Source organism: Carettochelys insculpta, chromosome 7, assembly GCF_033958435.1.
Source record: "Carettochelys insculpta isolate YL-2023 chromosome 7, ASM3395843v1, whole genome shotgun sequence".
Taxonomy (NCBI): Eukaryota; Metazoa; Chordata; order Testudines; family Carettochelyidae; genus Carettochelys; species Carettochelys insculpta.
In genome coordinates, this window is record NC_134143.1 from 76,188,550 (window position 1) to 76,214,772 (window position 26,223).

Consider the following 26,223-nt stretch of genomic DNA (forward strand, 5'->3'; position numbering starts at 1 on the left):
TTAGATAAACATCTGTCAGGGATGATCTAGGCTAGGGTATAAGGAGCATGGTATCTGTGCACATCATAGGAGAGCCAGGGTAGATAAGCTTCGGCAAACCTGCAAGCCCAAGGATGCTTGTAACTGCAAAAGCCAAGAGGCCGCAGTTCCTGAAATAAAGGAACCATCAACACACAGGCTCTCTCTCTCCCTCCCACTACCCTGTAGCAGCCTGGAAATGAGCATACTGGGGCTTTGTACTTAGGGTGGAATTCCACTCTTTTTGTGTGCACTGGCAGCAAAGAGACTGTTTGTTTCCAATGGAGTGATGTCATAGAGGTTACAGCCAGGACTCCCCTGTGACCCAGGCAGGCCATTCTGACAATCTCTTCATTCACTGCATCAACACCAACCATATTCCTCCCATCTGGACACTTTCCCACTAACTCAGGCTCTGCTCCAGCAGCACCAGTGGCCAGACCATTACAGAGCAGCCTGGGGCTGCACTTCCCAGCTTGTTTACATGGAGTAAAGAGGACCTCAGATATATGGACCTCCTTCTCAGCCCTATGCAAAGCATGAGTAAAGGGATTGCAAAAGAAATCTATCTCCACTATTCAGCATTGAGCAGCTGGTCACCTGGTTCGCTATGAGAGGCCACGGAACCCCCTGGCAACCCCTACATAGAGCAATACATGCTACATATCCGGTCAATGTTCTGCACCCCTTCACCATTCACTAAACTATGCCTGCATGAAGTTCCCCTATGTGGTCTCCCCTCCGTGATCCCTGTCCTGCAGGAAAAGCACAGTGATTCTGCTTCTTACAGTTACCACATCGGGGAAAGAGTATAGCATTTGCCCTTAACACAGCTACATCATTCTCAGACTCCCTCCTTGCCACTCCTTTTCCTCACACACATACTGGTTCATAAGATAGTCCAGAGCAGATTTGGGGAGAACTACAAAGAGATCTCACAAAACTACCCAGGGGTAATTGGGCAACAAAATGGAAGATGAAGTTCAATGTCGATAACTACAAATAATGTACATTAGAAAACAATCTCAACTAGATGTATAAAATTATGGCAACTAAATCAGCTGAGAGAGAGAGAGATCTTGGCATCACTGTGGATAGATCTCTGAAAACATTCACTCAATGTGCAATAGCAGCCAAAAAAGACAGCAGAATTTTGGAAATCATTAAGGGATAGCTAAGACGACAGAGAATATCATATTGCCTGTATATAAACCCATGGCATGCCCACATCTTGAATATCACAGGCAGATTAGAGATATGGAACAGATTCCAAATGAGGAGAAATTATTAAGACAGTCTTTTCAGCTTGGAAGAGAGACATCTAAAGGCAGGGAGGATAGATAGATCAACTGTTTATCTGGTCTGCTATGATAGGCCATGAAGACCTGGAGGACTATGATAAGAAGAGAGGATGAGATAAAATTTTGATTAGCATAGACAAAATAAGGAAGTGCTATTTACTCCTTTTCATGACACAAGAACTAGGGGTAACCTAATGAAATTAAAAAGCAGCAGGTTTAAAACAAACAAAAAAAAAGATGTATTTCTTCACACAATACAGAGTTAACCTGTTGAACCCCTGGCCAGAGGATGTTGTAAAGGCCAAGACTCTTACAGACTTCAAAAAAGAACTAGATAAGTTCATGGACAGTACATCCATCAATAGCTATGAGCTAGGAGAGGCAGGAATGGTGTCCGTAGAATCTGCCAGAAGCTGGGAATGGGCAACAGAGGCTGGATCACTTGATGATTGCCTGTTCTGTTCATTCTCTCTGAGGCACCTGGAATTGGCCATTGTTGGAAGACAGGGTACTGGGCTAAATGAACCTTTAGTCTGACGTGATACGGCCATTCTTATTCAGAGCCAGAAAGGCCAGTCACTTCATTTTTCAGTGAAATCTCAGACATTGCAGAAGCTAATGGTCCTATCAACAAGCACTGGCACAAGGAACTGCCACACACCACTGCAATTTAAACATGACTCCAACTCCAACAACACATCTAACTGCAGCGTTCCCTGGACCTAGCAATATGTAATCACTGCATGGTGATTAGATACCTGATTTCCTCTGCCAAGTCTCCCACCACTAACCATCCACTTCTGCCTTAAAAAAATCCTGAATTCATGAGCCACTTGCTAAACCTCAGCAATGCAGACTCTGCCTTTGCCCATAAATTCTAATACGTACCAAGCACATGTGCAAAACAATAGTGGGGCTCCCCACTCTCCCTCTTCCCAGGGAGTCTTTGCTTATTAATAAACTACAAGACTTTTGCTAGCTTTTCCCAGGTCCTTCAGGGAAGGGGGCATGACGGCTGCAGGAGTCAGAGTTGTGGAGTGAGATGGGGCTCAGGGCAGGGGATGGGGATACAGGAGGCAAACCAGGTGGCTAGGTGATGTGTGAGTGGGCAAGTATGGCCAGTAGTTTCTGCCCAGGCACCAGGGGCTACATAGACCTCCTGCTGTCTTCTCCCTGGAGTGGCCAGGGCAGCAGGGACCATGCAGCCTGGCTGCTTGCTGCCCTCCTGTGGTCATTGTGTGGTCTAACTGTCATCTGTGCTTGTTGCCCACCTATATTCATTCATCAGTATTACTGTCCTTGCAATCATATCCCTCCCTTTCCATTTGATACCAAAAAAAAAAATTGCATTCCATCTCCTTGTCTGGTGCAGTGAGGTACAGTGGCCTCTCCGTGACTCGGAGACTGAAGGGGATTCCCAGAGGCCTTGGATGGCAGGCCCTGCTCTGCAGCAAGCCACACCTGGGACTGGGACTCAGTCAAAGGCTGGCCTCCGAACACAGCAGAGGCTTCTGATCAGGCTCCTGCAAGCCAGAGCTGAAGCGCCCGTTTCAGAAAACCTGGCCGTTGAGAGCTCCCAGCCAGCCACCCTGACCCAACCAGGCCGCAGCCAAGTCTGCCTTTGGCCCAGTACCCAGACTTCCCAGGCTTGCTGGGGCCCTTAGGCCCATGGCAAACTCCATGCCTCAAGGACCAGCCTGAGCCAATGAGCCTGCCTGTTGCCACGTACCCCAAGGGCCAAGACCTGCTTGCACCATGGGGTTCCCCTGCCACCAGTCACCCCAAGGACCAGAACCAGCCAGAGCCGGGGACCCTACTTGCCACCAGTGACCTTGAACCCTCTGACCTGCCAGACCCTGAGGTCCTGCCTCCAGTTTGTTACCCAAATGACATGGAGATGTCTGACAGGCCAGAGTTGCCTATCCTGAAGACCCCAAGTTGGGACCCCCACTGATGGAAACTGAGGTAGGAAGTGGCCCAGGGGATGCTCCACCACAGACCATGTTGGTGTGTTGTGGTCTGGATCCCCACCAACTGGATCCTCGTGAGAGCTGTTGCTAGGGTCCCAGGCCAGGGTGCAGTGAAGTGGGTGGGCCTGCACCTCCCCCACCCCTTCCCCAAGGGATGCCACATCTCCACCCTCTTCCCTGCCTCACAATGCACGGCCGGTGCACCAGTTACCTTGCCCTGAACTGGGGCCAACTCCCTGGGCTCTCTACAAACTGAGTGTTTGCTGCCCCGCCCTGAGCCAGGGCCTGGGCCCTCCACAGACTGTGAATGTTGCTGCCTCGTTAAAGGGGGCTAGACTCTGGGAGACCACTGTCCGCCCAAGACCTGGCAGCCCATGGACTCCAGGGAGATGTGGGGCCAGTGTCACCCCAGAAAGGGTGTCTACCCTGAGTCTCCTCCTCTACATCCTGGCACAAACAAACCCTGACCTTGCTTTCAATTTTTATATGAGAAAACTATATATCAAATTTGGTGGTCCTAGCTCTTACCGTTTAGGAGGAGTTCTTAAATGGGCTCACAGATAGACAAACACAGATAAAAAAAAAAAAGACAAGTGCACAAACTCTCTCAAATATATAGCAGATTCTCAGCTACTCAAAACGCCTCAGGCAACAAAGATCAAAAGCCTGTGTTGATGAACACAGAGATGGAGTTGCATGATGTCTGTGGGTTCAGAGCAGAGTCCTAGAGAGATTTCTTCATGCACAAACAGCTTTCTTCTCTAAGTTTCACTTCCCATAAGGACAGGAAATTGTAGCAAATAGGTTGCAAAACTACAAATAGGGTGGAAGGCTGGTTAAGCTTATGGACAGCATATCCTGTGCGTAAAGTCAGTTTCTGTTCTGGGCCGTGAGTGTGCAGATGGGGGAAGAAAGGATCTGGAGACAAGCCACAAAGATGATCAAAGAAATGGAAAACAAGCTACATGAGGAAAAAATGAAGAAAATAGGTATGTTTGGAAAAGAAGAGATTAAAGAGGGACATGGTAGCACTCTCCAAATACTGGAAGGTTGCCATAAGAAAAGATGCAGAAAAATTGTTCTCTCTTGCCAGAGAGAGCAGGAGTGATGCAATGGAGTCAAACTATAGCACAGCCAGTTTAGATTAAATCTCTGGAAAAACTTTCTTACTGTAAGAATGGTAGGACAATGGAAAAAAGCACCGAAGAGAAGTCATGGAATCTCCTTTACTGGAGGTTTTCAAGAATGCACTGGATAGCTATCAACCTTGGATGTGTTAGACCAGTGGTTTTCAAATGTTTTTATTTTGTGCAGCCATCAGAAATTTCATATACATGTGTGGACCCCTTTTGAAATTCAACATGTGGTCAATGGACTCCTGCCATAAAAGTCATACACTAAAAACTGACTAAACCAAATTCAACTATAAATGTTGCACATGCCTAGCCTAGCATATGACTCATTGGCCGTGTCTACACTAGCACAAATCTTCGAAATGGCCCTGCAAATGGCCATTTTGAAGATTTGCGCTAATGTAGATGTAGCCATTGTGAGGAAGGATGCTGAACGTCATCAGTTTTGGGTTTTAAAAAATAGAACACCTTTTCTGACATCTGAAACTTTAATTGTATGGTCACCTTTCATGGACCTCTTGGACACAGTGTGCAGACCCCCAGTGGTCCACAAATCACAAGCTGAAAAACACTGGTTTAGACAACAAATCCCACATCTTGGCAACAGGATTAAATCAGATGACCCTGGCAGTCCCTTCTAATTTCTTGCTTCTGATTCTTCTTCCCTATCACAGAATGATCCTCATCTCGCCCTTCTGAAGACCCTTGTGTAACCCCTGCCTCCATCTGCTGCGGTCGTCTGCTAGTTCTTCCCAGTTGTCCAGCTCGATGTCTACCTCCCTGAGGTCTCTCTTGCAGACATCTTTGTAGCGCAACTGGGGGCATCTGGGAGGTCTTTTGCCAGAGGCTAGCTCACCATACAGGATGTCTTTTGGAATCCTTCCATCATTCATCCTGTGGATGTGGCCAAGCCAGCGGAGCCGACACTGCCTGAGGAGGGTGTGCATGGTTGGGATTGCAGCTTGATTGAGGACGGTGGTGTTGGGCACTCTGTCCTTCCATGATATTCCAAGGATGCGCCTGAGGCAGCGCAAGTGGAAGACGTTCAGCCTCTTTTTCTGGCAGGCATACAGGGTCCAAGTCTCGCTGCCATGAAGGAGGGTGCTGAGGATGCAGGCTCTGTAAACTTGCATTTTGGTGTGGGTGTACAGCTTGTTGTTATTCCACACTCTCTTGCTGAGTCTGGACAGAGTTGTGGCCGCTTTTCCAATCCTCCTATTTAGCTCAGTGTCCAACGACAGGGTGTCAGTGATGGTGGACCCAAGGTAAACAAACTTGTGGACGACCTCTAACGTATAGTTGTCAATGCTGATTGATGGGGATTCAGCAACATCCTGACTGAGTACGTTTGTCTTCTTTAGGCTGATGGTAAGCCCAAAGTCCTTGCACGCTTTGGAGACTTGAGGCCTCCCCGCTTTGACTGGCAAGCGATGCCTCTTGTGCCTCCTTCTCTTCTTCGGCACTGGAGATTGACTCCTATGGTGCCAAGACGCCGACAGTGCCTGTACCTGCTCCCAGTGCCAGAAGTCCTTAGGTGGCACCATGGTTCATGGTGCCAGTGCATTTTGAACCGAGGGGGCTCCACTCTCTGCTCCTGCTGGAGACTCTTGAGGCTTAAAAGATGCTTCCATTAAGAGGACTTTAAGGACTTTAGGGCCCTATATTTCAAAGTTCTGGCTTAAAGGCCTTACAAATCAAACAGTGATCATGCAACTGACCTTCCCCCAAGCAAATCAGACATGCTGAAGGAGGGTCGCTTATGGGCGTATGCTTGCCACATTCTGAACAAGTCTTAAAGCCTGGGAAGCCAGGCATTCCCCAGCGACGAGAGGGACAGAAAGCCCAGCCTCAGCTGTTAGTTAAAACACTAAGACTAACTATCAGGTAGTAAAACTATTTACACTTTGGTCTGAAGAAGTGGGTCTGTCCCACGAAAGCTCACCTAATAAACTATTTTGCTAGTCTTTAAAGTGCTACTTGACTGCTTTTTGTTTCTTCAAGAACTATTTCCATTATAATAGGCTACTAGCTAATGATTTGAACAGATAAAGCAAGAGCTCCAATGATCAGCAGCACAGAGAGAAGGAACAGAGCTGCCGGGGGGGTGAAGGGGGGCTGGCTGGGCCGTGCATACTTTGGCCACCATATAGGCACCACTCCAGAGGGCACTGTGCCAATCCTATGGCTACTGGCTAGGGCAAAAAGCTTCCAGTGACTGGGTGCATGCCAGCACACACCCAATTTGGAACGGACATGAGCAAGCACTAGAAGAAGAGACTCAGAAGGCGATGTAAAAGCAAATTTTGAAAAAAAAAAAAGAAAAATTACAATATTTAACTTAAAAAGTCTTTTCATTTTCATGAATATAGGCTGGGAGCAGCCTGGGAGGCTAAGGGGCAGGGTCACATGCAAGTGGAAGAGATCAGTTCCCTGGGTATCATGTCCATCTGAAGGATGTTATGAGTCTCTGAATTACAAATGCCACACTATGATGAGAGACACTAAAGACGACCCTAAATTACAGCAACAGCTTAAGCCAAACCCCAGATATACAAGGCACATAGGTTGAGAAGCTGATGTCTGGCCTTCAGTGCATCAGGTGCTTATGGTTTGGGGGATGAAGGCTTTGGCTGGGGGTGTGGGCTCTGGGATGGAGCTGGGAATGAGGCATTTGGAGTACAGGAGTAAACTCAAGGCTGGAGCTAAGGGATACAGAGTGTGGGAGCGGGCTTAGGGCAGGAGCTTGGGGTGGAGATGCAGTGTCTGGGCAGGAGTTAAGATGTAGGAGGATCTCAGGGTTGGGGTCTGAGGTCTAGGAGGGAGCTCGAGTGGAGGAGTGGGCTCAGGGCAAGAGTTCTAGATAGGGAAGCGAGGTCTGGAAGTGAGTGAGGGACTTAGGGTATTGGAGGAGGCTCACAACTGGGGCAGGGTATTGAGGTGCAGGGTGCTTCCATAGGGTATGGAGAACAGGGTGGCCTGGCTCTCACCTGCAGGCACCATGCCCTGCAGCTCCCACTGGCCACAATTCTTGGCCATTTGAGGCTCTGAGGCTGGAGCCTCCGGAAGCTCGTGATGATGCGGCTCCGGTCAGGGGCAGCAGGAGGAATGGCAGTGCATGGAGCTACCTCCTCCAGCCTAGAATGGCTGGCCCAAAACACAGGAGTTTATGGCTGCAGCCCAGGACTCTGGGCTAAGGGGGCCCTGGGCTGCAGCCTCTAAAGCCCGTTCCTCGATCTGGCCCTGCTGATGATGTCAGAGCAGCATCTCTCTCCCTCAGCCATGGCAGCTCCCTGCTGATCTTGCTGGCCTCTCCCCCAACCACAGGAGCTCTGCTTTCCTCCAGCCTCAGCAGGGAATGGCCACGGCCAAAGCCATGCACAGCTACCGAGTCCCTGCATAGGGCTTATTAGGCAGCAGTGTGGTGCCACAGCTTAGAGCAGTGGTTCCCCAACTTTTTGGCATCACACCCCCACTTTTCTCTTTTGAGAAACCTTCATGCCCTCCACCTCTTCTATACCATCATCCAATCCCCTTTAGCAAAAAAATTAATTAATAAGTTAAAATAAACACAAAAGCTTGATATAAAAATGTTATTTAAAATTAAAAATAAGCACATATAATTGTTCTTGGCCCCTTGCGGATGCCTGGTGTAGCCCCAGCTGGCCAGCTGCCTAAGCCCTGTGCCAGCCTCCAGAGCTGACTGCGCCAGCCTCCCGTCCGAGACCTGCGCTGCCAGAGCTGCCCACTCAAGCCCCACGCCACTGGGGCCAGCCACTTACTTACCCCCCAGCCGCCAGGGCCAGGATCCACCCGCCTGCCAGCTGCCTGAGCCCCATGCTGCCAGGACCAGCCACGCACCCACCAGCCACCCACCCCAGCCGCTTTGCTGGGGCCAGCCACCCGAGCCCCACAAGTCTCACAAGCTGGTCAGCTGCCTGAGCCCTGCAAGCTGCCCACCCAAGCCCCTCCTTAGCCCTCCTACAAAGCCAGGCACCCCCAGCTCCCCATCTAACCCCATCCTCCTCCTCCTGCCCCCAATCCACACTCACTGTCATTTGCAGAAGGCAGCTAGCTCCATGGGTCTTTGCCAGCTGCCTGCCTTTTATAGCAGCTGGACTGGGTCACCCACGTAAAATGGCAGGGTCTGAGAGCCAGAAGCAAAGGCCGGAGCTTTCTTCAGGTTGGGGGAATAACGGAGGGGGACTGGGTTGCCTCACGGCACCCCCTGGAATTTCTTCACGCCCCCCCCAGCTTGAGAAACAATGGCTTAGAGGGAGCCCATTGTGATCCTGGGCCAGCAGAATGGGCCAGAGGGGACAGTAATACCCGGAGGTTAGAGTAACTTTAAAGGGACGAAACTGGTCACGGCTGCCACCAGGATAAGGGAACACCAGTGGCTCTGAGCAACCTTATCCCATCCCAAACGTCCCAGCACTAAGTGTAGCAAACATCGACTGAAAGCTCTTTGTTTTGCATTTCCATCTATAACCTAACAAGCCATTTGCATTCCCCTGAGACAAGTCAAATCAAGGACTCCTATATACAGTTAGAGAGCTGGGAATCTGGCAGCCTCAACTAGGGGGATCAAGCTACTGAATGAACTTTCAGGTCAGATTAGACTAATCTAGAGTCTTGATCACAATTCAAGAATTTTCTCTTTGCTAAACGTTCTCTAAGAAGATCACAAAGAGCAGAACAAAAGCCAATTAAACAAAACATCTTACCCCAAGCTGAATAGTAACAGAGAAGTAGCAGTGCTAGTCCGTATTCTAACAGAACAAAACAGCAGTCATCCCAAGCTGTTTCCCAAAGAAAGGAAAAGAGCTGAAGACTCCATGATGAACATCAGTACAAAATCCTCAAAACAGAAATACAGGGGCAAAAAATGCTGTTCTCCTAATGAATTATAAACTGCCTTGGACAAAAGCACTGTTAAATGTATTGAAAACCATAAAATCAAATAATTTAGGACAACATATTGAGATGGCAGGTAATGCAGAGATCAGTATCAGAGCAGCTCTTATTTAACATTTTTATGACTGATGTGGGAGAAGAATTAAATTAATAAAACTGCCAGATTGCACAATACTTTGTCTGGAGGAGCTGTACATCCCAGTAAGGGCAGAGAAGTGACATAAAAGGCAGCTGCAGAGGTTAGAGCCATTCACCAAAAACAAAGTGGGGGGTCATCTTGAGAAAGGGTCACGAATAAATTTAGAGAAAAGAAAAATCCAACCCTCAGATATTCCAAAACAGGAGAAACCTTGAGATAAGGAATGTCTGAGAAGAGACTCTCAGAGTATCTAAGTTGCATGGAGGCAGCACGCTTGTCTAGGTTGGATATTAGGAAAAATGGTTTCACTAAGAGGGTGGTGAAACACTGGAATGGGTTGCCTAGAGAGGGGTTGGAACCTTCATTTTTCAAGGTTTTCAGGACAACACCCTGTCTGAGATGATTTAGTTGGGACGGATCCTGTTTTGAGCACGGGGAGCTGGACTAGATGACCTCCTGAGAGCTCTTTCAAAACTAAATTTTTCCATGATTTTATGATACTTGGCATGAGGAAATCTTTTGAGTACTTGCCTGGGGTCTAATCCCTGATTCCAACAGCCATGGGCTACACACCCATTCTCCTCTCCTCAAGGCTCCATTGTTTCTCTACAGGTAGGCAATAGGCATCCTGAAACCCCCAGTTCATCCAAGGACCTCCTGGAGTACGAGTCAATGTTCCCGCTAATCTTATCCATCCATGAGTGTGCACCCAGGCATATGAGAACTGGCTGCAACAGTAGAAACAAAACAAGTAACCCCACTAGTTGTGGGCAATTTGCTAATCAAACAGGTGGCATCTGAATTTCTCCGGAGCAGCTGCACAGGCACCCAGCTTACAGGGAACTCTGATGCTAGCTCATGATCCACAGGACACTCATGGAATTTATAGTTATTGATCCCATGGGAACCTCAGTTCACCAATCTCCTCTCAGGATCATTGCTGTGCTTGGCTTACAGCACTTAACTCTCAGAGAGGTGGCCGTGTTAGTCTGTAGCTTCAAAAACAAGAAGTTGTCTTGTGTCACCTTATACACGAACAGACTCTAAGCTGTTAGGAACATTATCCCATGTGCAAACCTTCACATGGCTGGACTTTATTAGAACACACATTTCTCTTCTCTACAGAAGAAAAAGGACTGTAAACTATCGAAACTCTTACTTTCCACATGGGGCTACTATAGTGGTACCCTTAACTCACCCAGCAATACTGTCAATCTATCCAGCTACACACTCAGCCCAGCAGAAGAATCTGCACTTTCTCGATGACTCTCTTTCTGCCCCACCACCCCCACAAACTTGATACAGTTCTGCGGTGATCTGGAAGCCTTCTTCCGCCGTCTACGACTCAAGGAACACTTCCAACATGACACAGAACAGCGCACTGACCCACAGGTACCCTCCCACCTACAGTACAACAAAAAGAATTCCTCATGGACTCCGCCTGATGGTCGAAATGACAGACTGGACCTATACATAGAATGCTTCCGCCAGCATGTACAGGCAGAAATTGTGGAAAAGCAGCATTGCTTACCCCATAACCTCAGCTGTGCAGAACGCAACACCAGCAACAGCCTCAGAAACAACTCTGACATTGTCATCCAAGAGGCCGACAAGGGAGGTGCTGCTGTTATCGTTAATAGGACAGACTACCAAAAGGAGGCTGCCAAGCAACTCTCCAATACCACATTCTACAAGCCTCTGTCGGAGGATCCCACTGAGGAATACACAAAAAAACTACAGCATCTGCTCAAGACCCTCCCTATAAAAGCACAGGAACAGATTTACACAGACACACCCCTTGAAACCAAACCAGGTTTATTCTACCTGCTACCCAATGTAGTAAGTACAGGCCCAGTATGAGGCTTAGGCCTGAACTAAAGTAATGGTCAAGACTTTGCTAACAGAAAGCAAAGTCCAGCTGTGAGCTAAAGGAATGCATTGCTCACAGAAGTTGGCAAGAAAAGGGTTGATGTTGCATAAACATATCTACCTAGCATATTGAAGTATGAACATGGTACCAGAACACCTACCCTGGAACATTCCACAGATAACAAAGAACAGGCTGACCTATCCCAATGACAGGGGCAAAAGGGTAATATGATGGATAGAGTTGTTTTGTTCGAACCAACATGTACAAGGTGAGAGGCGACACCTGACTACGTAGAAGGGTTGTACCTTAATACATTAGGAGTGATGTGTAAATTGTTTGTACCTGTGTATAAGAATGTACTCCTGGGGTGTGGTCTGGGTCCAGCCAAGTGGGCAGTGGAAAGTCCTGCCGCTGACTGAGCTGAGTCCATTGACCGTGGGTGCATATTTGTAGTATGCCCTGACTTAGACTAAGAAGTCTACAGGGAACGACTATTGTGTCCCATATGGCAATAAACCTGGCCGACGTGCCTTCGCACCTCACTAGACTCTGTGGTCATTGGGGGTTCTCTTCGGGTCTGCTGTGTCGGCTATCTGCAGAGCTGGGGCGGCGCACAGAGGAAACACACGCACGCAGCCAAGTGATACCAACATTGGAGAGAGCAGAGCACCACGCTGGTAGCATCTGACAACACCTAAGATCCATAAACCCGGGAATCCCGGATGCCCCATCATCTCAGGCATTGGCACTCTCACCACAGGATTGTCTGGATATGTGGACTCTCTACTTAGACCCTATGCTACCAGCACCCCCAACTTTCTTTGAGATACCACCGACTTCCTCAGGAAACTACAATCCATTGGTGACCTTCCTGAAATCACCATCCTGGCCACCATGGATGTAGAGGCCCTTTACACCAATATCCCACATGAAGATGGACGCCAAGCTGTTAGAAACATTATCCCTGATGAGACGAAGGCATAAATGGTGGTGGAGCTTTGTGACTTTGTCCTCACCCACAACGATTTCAGATTTGAGGACAAATTATACCTTCAAATCAGTGGCACTGCTATGGGCACCCACATGGCCCCACAGTATGCCAACATTTTTATGGCTGACCTGGAACAACGCTATCTTGGTTCTCATCCCCTAACTCCCCTCCTCTACCTGCGCTACATTGATGACATCTTCATCATCTGGACCCACGGGAAGGAAGCTCTTCATGAGTTCCACCGTGATTTCAACAGTTTCCACCCCACCATCAACATCAGCTTGGACCAGTCCACACAACAGATCCACTTCCTGGACACTACTGTGCAGATAAGCAACGGTCACATAAATACCACCCTATACCGAAAACTCACGGACCGCTATGCTTATCTACACGCCTCCAGCTTCCACCAAGGGCACACTACACAATCCATTGTTTACAGCCAGGCACTAAGGTACAATCGTATTTGCTCTGATCCATCAGACAGAGACAAACATCTACAAGACTTTTACCAAGCTTTCCTCAAACTACAATACCCACCTGAGGAAGTGAGGAAACACATTGACAGAGCCAGACGGGTACCCAGAAGCCACCGGCTACAAAACAGGCCTCGCAAGGAAAACAAGAGAACACCACTGGCCATCACATACAGCCCCCACCTAAGCCCTCTCCAGTGCATCATCAGTGATCTGCAACCCATCCTGAACAATGATCTTTCATTCTCACAGACCATGGGAGGCAGGCCTGTCTTCGCCTACAGACAGCCTGCCAACCTTAAACAAATCCTCACCAGCCACTACAAATCACAAACCAGTGGCTCTAGGCCTGGAACCAGCCCCTGCAACGGTCCTCGCTGCCAGCTCTGCTCACATATGCACACCAGTGACATCACAGGACCTAACACCAAGTATATCATCGGGGCTCCTTTACCTGCACATCTACTCATATAATATATGCCATCATGCGCCAGCAATGCCCCACTGCAATTTACATTGGCCAAACTGGATAGTCTCTATGTAAAAGAATAAATGGACTTAAGTCAGACATCAGGAACAGTAATGTACAGAAGCCTGTGGGAGAATCTCCCTGGACACAGTAGCAATTTCAATTCCCCTGGACACACAGTAGCTGATTTAAGGGTGGCAATCCTGAAACAAAGAAATTTCAAAAATCAAATGGAGAGAGAAATCTCTGAGCTGCAATTTATTCCATTAACCAAGGATTAAACAGAGACTGGGAGTGGCTCGCAGCTTACAAAAGCAGCTTCTCTGCTCTGGGTGTTAATATCTCCCCATTAGACTCTGACAATGGCTCACATCCCCGTCTGATCTGACTTGTTTTTAACTCTTTTGATACCTACTGTTGATAATGGGCCATTTCCACCTTGCTGAATACACCTTGTCAGCTCTGGCCCTCCCTTTTACTGCGGCCTCATTCTTTAAATATCCTTCTGAAACGCCCCCCCCCCAACTCATGCATCTGATGAAGCAGGTCTTTGCCCAGAAAAGCTTATGCTCCAAAATATGTTAGTCTATAAGGTGCCACAAGACTGCTTGTTGTTCTTGAAGCACTTAAATATGTTTATGGTGAAGACGAAGCTAAATTTATTTAACAAAGAACAAAAATTCAAATCATAGCTGGTAAAAAGAAGTACTGGAAGCAATTGGCTACATGTAAAATAAATTATAATATGCCTTCTAGCAGTGCTTTTTTTCCTACACAAAAAGGTAACGGAACTCAAGCCCTAGCCTCCCCAGCTCAACACACCCCCCCCTACAGCCACAAACACCTCCTTACAGCCCCACACCACCTCTCCCCCCCGGCTCAACCCACCACATGGCCCTGGCTCGACACCCCCTCCAACCCCCTTCTCCAGCTTATCCCTCTGTACAGCCCCAGCTCAACTGACCCTATCCCCTACTGAACACCCCACCAACCTGGCTCAACCCACCGAGCAGCTGCATGTCCCCAGCTCAATGCCCCACACAGCCCAGACTCTGGCCTTCCCAGCCATGGCTCAACCCACCCACAGCTTCAACCCCCTCACAGCCCCGAGTCGAGTCATCTCAACCCACCCTGGTCTTAGCTCCCCACCCCATTCCCCAGACCCCACCCCACCGCCAGGCTTAACCCTCCCAAATGTCCCTCCCACACCCGGCACCCACCTTTCAAAAGGAGCTCCACGTGCTCCTCCCGCCCGCACAGCCCCGGGAGCAGCTCCCCGCCCTGCGTGCTGAAAGGGCAGGACTTGGTGCGACAGTCCGGCAGGCCACTGAATGAACTCAGCCCGGGAGCTGGCGCGGCGCGGCAGAAGCGCCTTTGAAAATGGCACCGGGAAAAAGAGCAGCAGCACGCTGCGTTCCCCTGGAAGAGGCCTGCCCACAAGGCAGAGCTCAGACAGACAGACAGGTAGGTGCCACAACTTCCCGCAGCCCCAAACTACCCCTAGGCTTAACCCCCCCACCACCTCACACTGCACTGACCCCAGGCTTAACCCCCCCACCTCACACTGCACCAAGCCCAGGCTTAACCCCCCACACCTCACACTGCACCAATACCAGGCTTAACGCCCCCCACCTCCCACTGCACCGATCCCAGGCTTAACCCCCCCACCTCACACTGAACCGACCCCAGGCTTAACCCCCCCTCACCTCACACTGCACCGACCCCAGGCTTAACCCCCCCACCTCACACTGCACCAACCCCAGCCTTAACCCCCCGCCACCTCACACTGCACCGACCCCAGGCTTAACCCCCTCCCGCACCTCACACTGCACCAACCCCAGGCTTAACTGCCCCCCACCTCACACTGCACTGACCCCAGACTTAACTGCCCCCTACCTCACACTGCACCGACCCCAGGATTAAACCCCCCCACCTTACACTGCACTGACCCCAGGCTTAACCCCCCCACACCTCACACTGCACCACCCCCGGGCTTAACCCCCCCCACTGCATCGACCTTAACCCCCTCGCAGCCCCAAACCAACCCCACGCTTAACCCCCCACACCTCACACTGCACCGATCCCAGGCTTAACCCCCTTGCAGCATGAACAGCCCCCACACTTAACCCCCCACACCTCCTACTGCACCAACCCCAGGCTTATCTCCCTCATAGACCCAAACCGACCCCAGGCTTAACCCCCCTACACCTCAGACTGTACTGACCACAGGCTTAACCCCCTCGCAGTCCCAAACAGCCCCCACGCTTAACCCCCTTGCAGCCCCAAACAGACACCAGGCTTAAGCTCCTCGCAGCCCCAAACCACCCCGCCTGCCCACAGGCTTAACCCCCACAGCTCCAAACTGCCCCCTCACCCCCAGGCTTAACCCCCTTGCAGTCCCAGACCATCCTCAGGCTTAACCCCCTCTCAATCCCAAACCACCACACCCCAGGATTAACGTCTGCAGCCCCAAACTGCCCCCAGCCCCCAGGCTTAACCCTCTCACAGCCCCAGATCACCCCCCTCCAAACCCAGGATTCACTTACCTTCACCAGCCACCCTGTCCTCTTCACCACAGCTGTGTGGCTCCCCCAGCATACAGCATGGCAGGGGAAGCTCCCAGTGCCTTGCCACACTGAAAGAGTAAGACTAGATTTAATTGGTTTAACAGCCAGATCCCTCCTGCTGGCCATTAAACCAATTGAATCTAGTCCTACTCTGGTTGGCTGTGTCTAAACTACAAAAATAACTTTGAAGTTGTTTACTTTGAAGTACAACTTCGAAGAAAGCAACTTTGAAGTTGAGCATCTACACACACCCTACTTCAAAGTTAAACTTGGAACTAGGGCACTACTCCGTTCCTGGGAATGAAGTAAGGACGTCAAAGTGGGGCTCCCTACTTCAAAGTTAACTTCAAAGTAAGGGAAAATATGTGTAGACTCTCTGCTACCTACTTCAAAGTAGCGTCTAACTTCGAAGTTAACTTGGAAGTTAGTTCCTAGTGTAGAAACAGCCGTTGTGACCTTGCATTCAGAAACAAGCTTGCTGACAGCTTGCCCCCTAGGTGAAGGATCTTGTGGGTCAACCTCCTAAAAATCCCCAGTCTTTGACCTTTATTTGTAAAAAGGACACACGCTACTGACTGATCATGTGACAACCTAGTGTCATGTTCTGTCAGGTATTGATAGATGTTTGGGTGTGTGTATTTGTTCCATCTGTGTGCTGCCCCAGTTGCATGTACATAACCAGCACAGCAGTCCCAATAAGAACTCCCAATTACCAAAAAATCAGATAAGGAGTGAAAGCAAGCAGCCAGGCTTATTGCCAAGCAAACGACAGCAATAACATTTTGGCTCTACGTTTACAGGCACACTAAGAATGTATGCCCCCGGGAGTGGACTCATCTCAGCCAAAGGCTGGGTTTTCCACTGGCTTCTGAGATACATCTTTATAGACAGATACAAACAAGTTACACACCACTCCTGACCTATCAGGCTGCCATCCATTGCCTTGCACTTGTTGGTTTATTCAAAACACCCCTATCCATCATGCTGTCATCCTGATCTTATTCTAAGGACTGGCCAGTATGTTCTTGTTATCTATTCAGAGCGTGCTGGTGTTGAGGTGATCTGATACTATCTTGGAATGTGTATATAGGACTTGCGCCTACTACCTCTTAGAAGCGATTCTGCAAAATCAACCCTATTTTTGCCAGACTCTGGCTATGTCTACACGTGCACGCAACATCGAAATAGTCTATTTCGATTAATAACATCTACACGCCCTCCAGGGCTGGCAATGTCAACGTTCAACTTCGATGTTGGGCAGCACCACATCGAAATAGGCGCTGCGAGGGAACGTCTACACGCCAAAGTAGCACACATCGAAATAAGGGTGCCAGGAACAGCTGCAGACAGGGTCACAGGGCGGACTCAACAGCAAGCCACTCCCTTAAAGGGCCCCTCCCAGACACAGTTGCACTAAACAACACAAGATCCACAGAGCCGACAACTGGTTGCAGACCCTGTGCATGAAGCATGGATCCCCAGCTGCAGCAGCAGCAGCAGCCAGAAGCCCTGGGCTAAGGGCTGCTGCACACGGTGACCATAGAGCCCCGCAGGGGCTGGAGAGAGAGCATCTCTCAACCCCTCAGCTGATGGCTGCCATGGCAGACCCCGCTATTTCGATGTTGCAGGATGCGGATCGTCTACACATGCCCTACTTCGACGTTCAACTTCGAAGTAGGGCGCTATTCCCATCCCCTCATGGGGTTAGCGACTTCGATGTCTTGCCGCCTAACGTCGATTTCAACTTCGAAATAGCGCCCAACACGTGTAGCCGTGACGGGAGCTATTTCGAAGTTGGCGCCACTACTTCGAAGTAGCGTGCACGTGTAGACACGGCCTCTGTGAGCAGGGCTTGCCTCTTGCTACAACCTGACTTTGCATTATATTAGCAAGTTTTGACTGTTGCTTTAGTCCAGGCCTTAGGCCTCATACCAGACCTCTCATATACAGCCTCATGTTTCGGGCTGTCTTGCTACTATAGCCTTTTAATCATCACCTGGCTCCATATACAACTAAATTTGCATTGTGAGAGGCACAGAGCTCAATACATCTCTAACCAGAAAAAGAAAGATATGCATCTCCTGTTCAAGGCCAAATGCTTTTAACATCAAGAACATAATTTCCAGGATAGATATATAACTTCTTAAATATTACCCTTGCATACTTTTACAATTATTATGATGACCTGTGTGTTGCTGGCTACTGGTAAAGACCACACATACCACAGTTTGGCACAATAGCTTATACAAATTAGACCCAGGGGTTCCCTGTAAACTCCTGTGCAACTCTTATGTCCTCTGTGACCGAAGGAGCAATAGAGCAGAGAAGGTGGCAATAGAGCACAGAGGGTGGCAATAGAGCAGAGAGGAGTTTGTAACATGAGTGCAGACAATAAAAAAATTATTTGAGAGCTGCAGGAATGCCTTATAGTTGAGAACTGTAGCAGCTTATTAAACTTAACAAAAAGAAAACTGAGAAGTGCCTTTATTACAATGTATGAATGCATTCACAAGGAGAAAATATGGGGTGCTAATGGGCTGTTTAGTCAAGAAAGCAGAACAAGAACTACTGGCTGGAAGCTTATGCCAGACAAATTTAACAGTGATGGGGATTAACCACCAAAACAACTGCCAGGAAAAGTGATGGATTCTCCCTCTCTTGGAATCGTCTGATCAAGACTGTAGGCCTTTCTGGAAGATAGCTTTAGCTACATACAAGTCATTGGGATCAATGCAGTGGTAAGTACATGTAGGCAGAACATGTGTTTAAAGCAGCAAGTGACACCCCCTGAAAGCTAGAACAGAAGTGTCCAGTGCGTGGGCTCAGTCCCAAATGGAAGTTAGGACAGTGGACATGGATTCTGATCTACAAAAGACCTTCCTGCCAGCAAAGCTTTTGTTACATTCTCCCATAATATTCTTGCCCACAAATTAAGGAAATATGGATTGGATAAATGGGCTGTAAGGGGAATAGAAAGCTGGATAGGTAGTTGGGCCCAATGGGTAGCTTGATGTCTGGCTGGTGAGTGGTTTCAAGTGGGGTGCCTCAAGGATTGATTCTAGGGCCAGTATTATTCAACATCTTTATTAATGACCTGGATGAGGGGAAGGATTGCACCCTGAGCAAATGTGTGGATGACACTAAAGGTATGGCTATACTTACAAGGGGTTTGATGTGCTGCAATCAATCTTCCAGAGATCAATTTTGTCTCATCAGTGAAGATGCGGGAAAATCAATTTCTCTGGGCTCGGCCAACAACCCTGGTATTCCATGCTGTTGTGTAGAGTCAGGGACATCAGCACAAGCCTGAGGAGCCCCTGTCTACACCAGGGAATAAAGTCAATCCTGATATGTTGATTCTAGCTACACTAGTAGCATGGCTAGAATTGTGTATCTGGAATTGACTTTGATCCCTAGTGTAGACCAGGCCTAAGATAGGGAGTGAGGTAGATATGTTGTGGGTTAGGTGTAAGGTTCAGAGTGGCCTAGACAAATTGGAGGATTGGGCCAAAAGAAATCTTATGGGGTTCAACAAGGACAAGTGCAGAGTCCTGCACTTGGGACAGAAGAATCCCAAGCATTATTACCACCTGGGAACCGACTGGCTAAGTTGCAGTGCAGCAGAAAGAGACCGCGGAATTACAGTGGATGAGAAGCCAGAGATGAGTCAACAGTGTGTCTTTGTAGCGAAGAAGATTAATGGCATATTGGGGTGCATTAACAGGAGCATTTCCAGCAGATCTAGAGGAGTTGTTATTCCCCTTTATTTGGGCAAAGGGGAGGGTGAGGGCAGGGCAGAGCAGAGGTGGGGTTTTGGGGAAGCAATGGAACTGGGGTGGTGCCTGCAAGGAGGAGGTTACCCTGGGCCCTGTGCCTCAGGCACTGGTGGGGGGAGGTGATTGCCCTAGGCCCAGGGATGGCACTGCCAACTGGAGAGCACTCCTCCACTGGCATAGCATGTCTTCACTGAATGCATTACAGGGGCATAGCTCAGTCTGTGCAACTACACTGCTGCAGCGCTACAGATGTACACAAGCCCTCAGAAACCATGGCAGCAGTAAGGGCAAAGTTACCACAACGTTACTTTCTTCAGAAGCCTATGGAGAGGATGAAATAATAGACCATTGTGAGATGACGTAGTGCTGAAGTGGTTTCCCCATTTGGGGCTGCTGATTCACTTTTTCCTGGCTCCATGCAGAGCTCAAAGGCCAGCTAATGGCCTGAGCTTCGATCGAGGAGATAAAAAGTCTACACAAAAGAACAAAAAATATTATGCCTCATTCTAGAGTGAAAGTTGGGTAATTTTTCCCTTCTCAACTCTCTTCCTTAGAAAGGACCTAATACAGATCCTAAATACATGCCCAAGATGGGCAAAAACATGTGGGAGAAATACTAATTCTAAACCAAGTTTCTTTAACTTAATATGTACCTCAATTAAATTAAAATGCCTCCTGTCCAAATCAGAGGTACCTTATGTAAGTGTTTGTTCCTGGTTAGGAAAACAGGACTTGTGTATAATCAGAAACAGGACCAGCCTCATAGCTGCTGAGAAAAAACACAGCTGGGAACATTCATTTCTCTTATTATTATTTGCATTACCATTGCACCTCGGAGCCCCACTCAGCAGCCAGATCCCCTCTGTACTAAGCTCTGCATGAACACAGAACAAAAAAAAGTCTCTGTCTCCCAATCCCAGTGGAATCACAAGTTAAGACAAGAGACAAATAGACAGATGGTGGGAGCAGTGACAACAGTGGTCAGCACAACAGGCAGTGATTTCAGAATCCTGACCACTGACAAGTTTTTGGAGGTCTCACAGCAAAGGTTCTGAAGGATTTGGAAGAAGGACAATGAAGTAGTTTTGTGCATGTTTTAGGAAGCTCTTTCCAAGTGAGATATAGCGTGGGAGAATATACAAAGGTGCTTGTTTGAAAATGTAACCAGTAAGCAATGATGGCAGGAGTTTATATTTTTGCTGCTGAACAAGAGCTGGTAAGGTAAAATGGAATAGGTTGTGAAGGGCCTTTAAGTGAAGACAAACAGTTTATGTTTAACGCAATAGAGGAGGACCGCAAAGAGAGGAGTGAGGTAGGAAGAGCAACTAACTAAGAGGTTGGTCCATGCACTAGCATTCTGTATAGATATGTACACAGGCAGATTGCGTTTGTCAAGACCATGAGAAGAGGATGTTGTAGTAATAGAGACCTGACATGATGAAAGAAGCTATATGGATGGATAGAAAAACCTTCGTCTTAGAAATGTTTGGAGAAAGTACATGCTTGACTTGCTTCTGGCTGATTCTAGTTTATTCCTTTCAACCACTCACACTCTCCCATTGACTCTTTACTGCACTGCTACTCTCAATTGCTACTACAGACCACTGTGTTGCTTTGGTAGTCACTCCTGTTCAATTAAACTCATCTCCTCCCCTCCTCAGACTGTCAATGACAACAGTCTGGAAAGCAAAACCTAGGCAGGAAATGTCCTCCCAGAGAACCTCATACCTGTTCTAAGAGAGAACATCTCCAGAGCTAAGAGAAGCCAGCTTTCATGTCCAGCTGGGATAGATAGGCAAGGAATTGTAGTACAAAATGGAAGAGATTCCATCTAGCCCATCTCCCAGAAGCCAAAGCATGTATGCTCTCTGTTATACATTTTCCAGCCAAGCAACAGGGCTCACCCATGTCCCCTTCGTGAGATTTCTTGGGTTCTGGAATCATCCCCATCAGCTAATCTATACCAATATTCGGTCTAAAATCTCATGAAACTCCTGTCAACGATATGCACCACTCTGATGAGGGTAGGCTTGGCCCTGAGGAGGTCTTGTGGTCCTGCCATACCCTGCCCCAGAAAAAAAGACAGCTGAGAGGTCCTCCAAGCAGGCTAGAGAAGCTGCAGGGATACCAGCCAGTCAGGTGCCAAAAAGGCCATATAAAGGAAGCTGTGGAACAAAGGACTTTAGGATAAGAGAATTATTACAAAGAGATTTTAACACCAGATTACAAAGAGAGCCATCTGAATTGGAATTCATTTGCAAGTTTGATACCTTTAACCTGGGACTCAACAGGGATCTCAATTATCTTATACATTGCAAGGACAATTCGCCCACCTTTGACATTTGCAGAAATGGCAGACATCCCACTTAATTTGCTCTTCCCAGAGGTCCCTTAATGATAAGTGATCCCCCTCCTCCTTCCGTTTTCTTTTCTTTTTCTCTTTTTTTCCCCCTTTCTCCCCATCCTTCTTCTTCCCCCTCCCTCACTCCTTGCTTTTTATATTCGCTGATGTCTCAGTTCAGCTCCATAAATCAGAATAAGTGGGTCTTACCCAGGAAAGCTCATTACCCAATGCATAAAATTGTTAGCCTTTAAATGTGCTACAGGCCTGCCTGTTTTGTTTTGAAAAGTCTGTGCAATTAACCTTCATCTATCAATTGTAATCATAAAAAATTGAATAAAGTTTGTTTGTCAAGACCTATTTTCTATAAAGCATGTTGACTTGCATTAAATTAAATTCCTATCTTTTAACTCTTTATTAATGAAATCTAATTATTAGTTTTTGTATCTGTTTACTGGGGACTGATATAAGGCTATCTTTACCTGGATAGTTCTACTGGGTCTTCTTGAATACCTACACAATATTAGACCTCCTCCTGTCTTCTATTCTGGCATTTCTTCAGTATTCCAAATTGGACTAAAATTAATATTCGACAAAGATCTCCTCAGCCACCTCTTTTAGGATTCTTCAGTGCAAGTTATTTGGGCTTGTGCATTTAAAAATGCCTATCCCAGTTAAATATTGTTCAGAATCCTTTGTTATAAATGGACTGGAAAATGATTCATCAGTCTCATGTAATATGACTAAATTATCTTTCATCTTTCAAAATACAGAAAATCTATATTACACTTTCCTGAATAAATGTTAACAATGTTACTATCTCCATCTACTAGCAAGCCTGTACCACTGCCATAATATTTGTTCCAAATAAACTTAACTCTTTCACTTAGGCCACCCAGTGGGGGAAAAAGATCTTGAGAGCTGAAATTTGGCACTTTTTTATTCTGGTTCAGAATAAACCACCTGTTGATAACCTGCCATTGTGACCATGGTAAAGAATTAAAGAGTCTCCTTAGTCTAACAATGAACAAGGAACTTCATTAGAATAAGAAACAATATTATCACTAAGGTTTCTCTCCACATTTTACTGCAAAGTTTCTGCCGAGTATCCTGCTCAGCCTCCTTCTTGCCTAGATTCCTGCTGCAGTCAGCATTATAGATCAGACATCAGCCTGTAAAATGTAAGTTACTGTACAGAGTGTAAAACAGACAGACAGAAAAAACAGTTTCTAAACAAGGAAATGTTTCTGCCAGTTATTGACTAGAAAAGGTAAATACAGCTACATGACAATGCCATCTAGAAGCCTCATCATGTGCTGAGAAAAAGGGTATACTTGCTGCTGCTCGAAGCTGCTCATGTCAATATTTCGGCTAAAGCTCAGTTCTAGGTTGTGTCTGTTGATGATGTGAAATCTCATGCCAATATGCTACATGTCACCTGCGCTATGTACTGACTCATATCACCAGGATGATTAATCTGAGATGCCAACACCAGAATGGAGAGCAAATCAGTTAATTCTAGCAGGAACCACCCTGCTGCCAATCAACCCCACCAGTAACAAATATGAGCTAAAAATCCTTCTCTCCTCAGAAGCCCTCATAAGAGAATCTCTACCCTAGAATACTGCTGTGAGATTTCCTCTAGATGTGCACCCAAAAGACCTCAGACTTTGATAACTCCTTGGCTGTGTCTACACAGCAAAGTTATTTCAAAATAACAGCAGTTATTTTGAAATAACTTTGGTAGTACCTAAACGACACACATGCTATTTCAAAATAAAATCGAAATTGTGGGTGCGTTATTTTTGATTCTGGTACACCACAAGGAATAATGCCTATTTTGAAATTGCTATTTCAAAATAGGCCCTATAAAGACATGGAATAGCGCTATTTCAAAATAAGCCATAATGGTCTCCGATGGCACTATTTCAAAGTATCACTATGGATCCAGAATTGTTGGGGTCTATTTCAAAATGCATTTTCTGTGTGGTTGTGTTATTTCAAAATAGCTGTTTTGACAAGTAGACGCAGCTCTTATGTCCTTCCTCCAGACCGCCTTCATACATCCTCATGCCCCCGCCACCCAGCAGACGAACCCTCTGCAAAAAACCCACCCTCCAAAGTTATGCTCATTTTTCAGTGACACAGGACACACTTGTTCTCTTCATGACATGAGCCCCCAGGGAGCTAATTTCACACATACCTGCCGTCTCCAAGCGGCAACGAAACAAAAACTGGGAACCTCTGGGCTAAGGTTCACATAAAACAGCCTCAGCACCAAAGCTCATAAACACCTCGTCTTCTCTTTCTCTACAGACATAGCAAATCCTCCTTCCCCTCCCCCATCCATACACTCACCCTCGTTCTCTTACCATCAATGGCCCTCTGTGCTGAGTAACTAAACTCCAAAATAAGAAATGTGTGCTAATTTCACAATAGGAAAGGAATGCAGAAGACTCCATGCAGCATAGACTAAAATAAATCTATTTGATAATGAACTCACCATCTTACAACACATACCTTAAAGTTCTGTAATGAGAAATGACTGACTGTAGTCTACGCTACTCTGAGATATATTTGGCTGCAAAGATGATCTCAAAATTTGTTCATTCCTGAATGACAATTCTTAATGAGTATAAACTTCTCATGAATATTCATTAACTTGTCTAACTTTTGTTTGCAGAGAGGCTGATGTCACAGCAAGTCTCAGCCATTTGAAAAGGTCTGCAAACTGCCTTTCTCCCACCTCCTCCCTCTAGGCAGATTTTGCTTTTTAAGTTGAGAGCAACTTATTTTTGTTCTTACCCTTTGGCTCGTCCATCAGTGCCAGTGTTCTCTTCCCTCCTTTCTCAGCTTCTGCTGGCTCTGAGCTGCTTTAGTGAGAGGTGCACATGAAACAGAGCTATTTAACGGTCCATGGCAGAGGGAGGAGTCAGTTTAACACTGCATGACTCAGAACGAACCTAGAAGCAGGTCTCCCTAGGATTTTTCGTTAAGGCAGGAATTAACTCAGGATTGCAACCTGCTTCAGTCCCAGGCTTTTATGAAGAGAGTGCCACAAAAATATTCTGTAACAGGACACAAAAGCTACCACAGAAAATACCTCATGCCTTCCTTTTTTGGGATGTCAGCAGAGGCAGATTTTATGTCTGAGTATGCTGACACTTCAAAGAAAAACTCTCTTGGACACAAACAGAAAGCAGCTATTCATCAGTCTTTGAAGTCATCTAACACTTAGACTGCCTTGGCCCTGGTCAGCTGTATATGAGAGTAACAGATATCCTTAAAAGGACATAGATTTGCCCTCCCTCTCTTCCATCTACTACATTTTACCACCTAGATCCAAACACAAGAAAAATGAGAGTAAAGCTGGGAAAGGAGAAAAAAATGACAGGTTGATTTATAATTGATTTTTGCAAACCTGGCCACATCCACCAATTCCCATCACAGCCATATAAATCTTAACTGTTCATCTCACATTTTCTGTGCCCTGAGCCTCTCACCTTCACACATTTGGAGCTCCTGCAGAGAGGAAAATTTTGTTCACTTTTTGGCTTGTGACACGTGTCCCTGCTTCAAAGAATGGCTAAGCCCTAAAAAATGACTACAAAAATATCTTGCAGCCCAAGTTTATCATCTCCCAGCGATCCCAGAAACAGTTTACGGGTAAAAAGATATGCAGTGCTGTTGTATTCTTGCTGATCCCAGCACATTAGAGAGGCAAGGTGGATGAGACAAAAAAGCAGTCATGTAGCACTTTAAAGACGAACAAAATAATAATAAAAAAAAGACTAACAAAAAAGGTAAAGCAGCTATAAGTGCCAACTCTGTGAGTGCTCCAGGGCTGGAGCACCCAGGGGGAATAACAAGTGGGTCCTCAGCAACCACGGCAAGCCAAGCTCTCCCTTTGGCCCCTCCCACTCAGCCACCAGGCAAAGCAGCAGTTTGGCAACATTTGGGACCTCCAGGAGGAAGTGGGAAGATAGAAGACTGTTGCAGGAGGGGGGAAGAGGTGCATCCCCACCTAGAGGGCAAGTTGGTACTTTTGAGGTGAGGTGATAGCTTTTAAACTAAGTCTATGCTTGCAATTTTTTCAAGCATTTTCACTGGTGACAGGGAATTGCTAAAAGAAATGTGTTGGTTTGTATTTTCATTTAGGGTCACAGATGTCGGAGAGCGTTTGCCTTTGCAGAACTTAGATTGTTGATGAGAGCAGCACCCTGAGGGCAGCTCTTGTGGGAAGTGTGGGTAATTGTGG

The 26,223-nt window shown here is 47.2% G+C and overlaps 1 protein-coding gene across 1 annotated transcript in view; it reads right to left on the reverse strand.

The window, feature by feature from the left end:
- ENTPD1 (ectonucleoside triphosphate diphosphohydrolase 1) overlaps window positions 1-24,978 on the reverse strand; it is a 78,214-nt gene extending 53,236 nt beyond the window's left edge. Inside the window, exon 1 of the mRNA XM_074999386.1 lies at window positions 24,771-24,978. Coding sequence (XP_074855487.1) covers window positions 24,771-24,786 — 16 coding nt within the window. The 5' untranslated portion in view covers window positions 24,787-24,978. The remainder of the gene's footprint in view (window positions 1-24,770) is intronic.
- Between the last annotated feature and the right edge of the window lie 1,245 nt (window positions 24,979-26,223).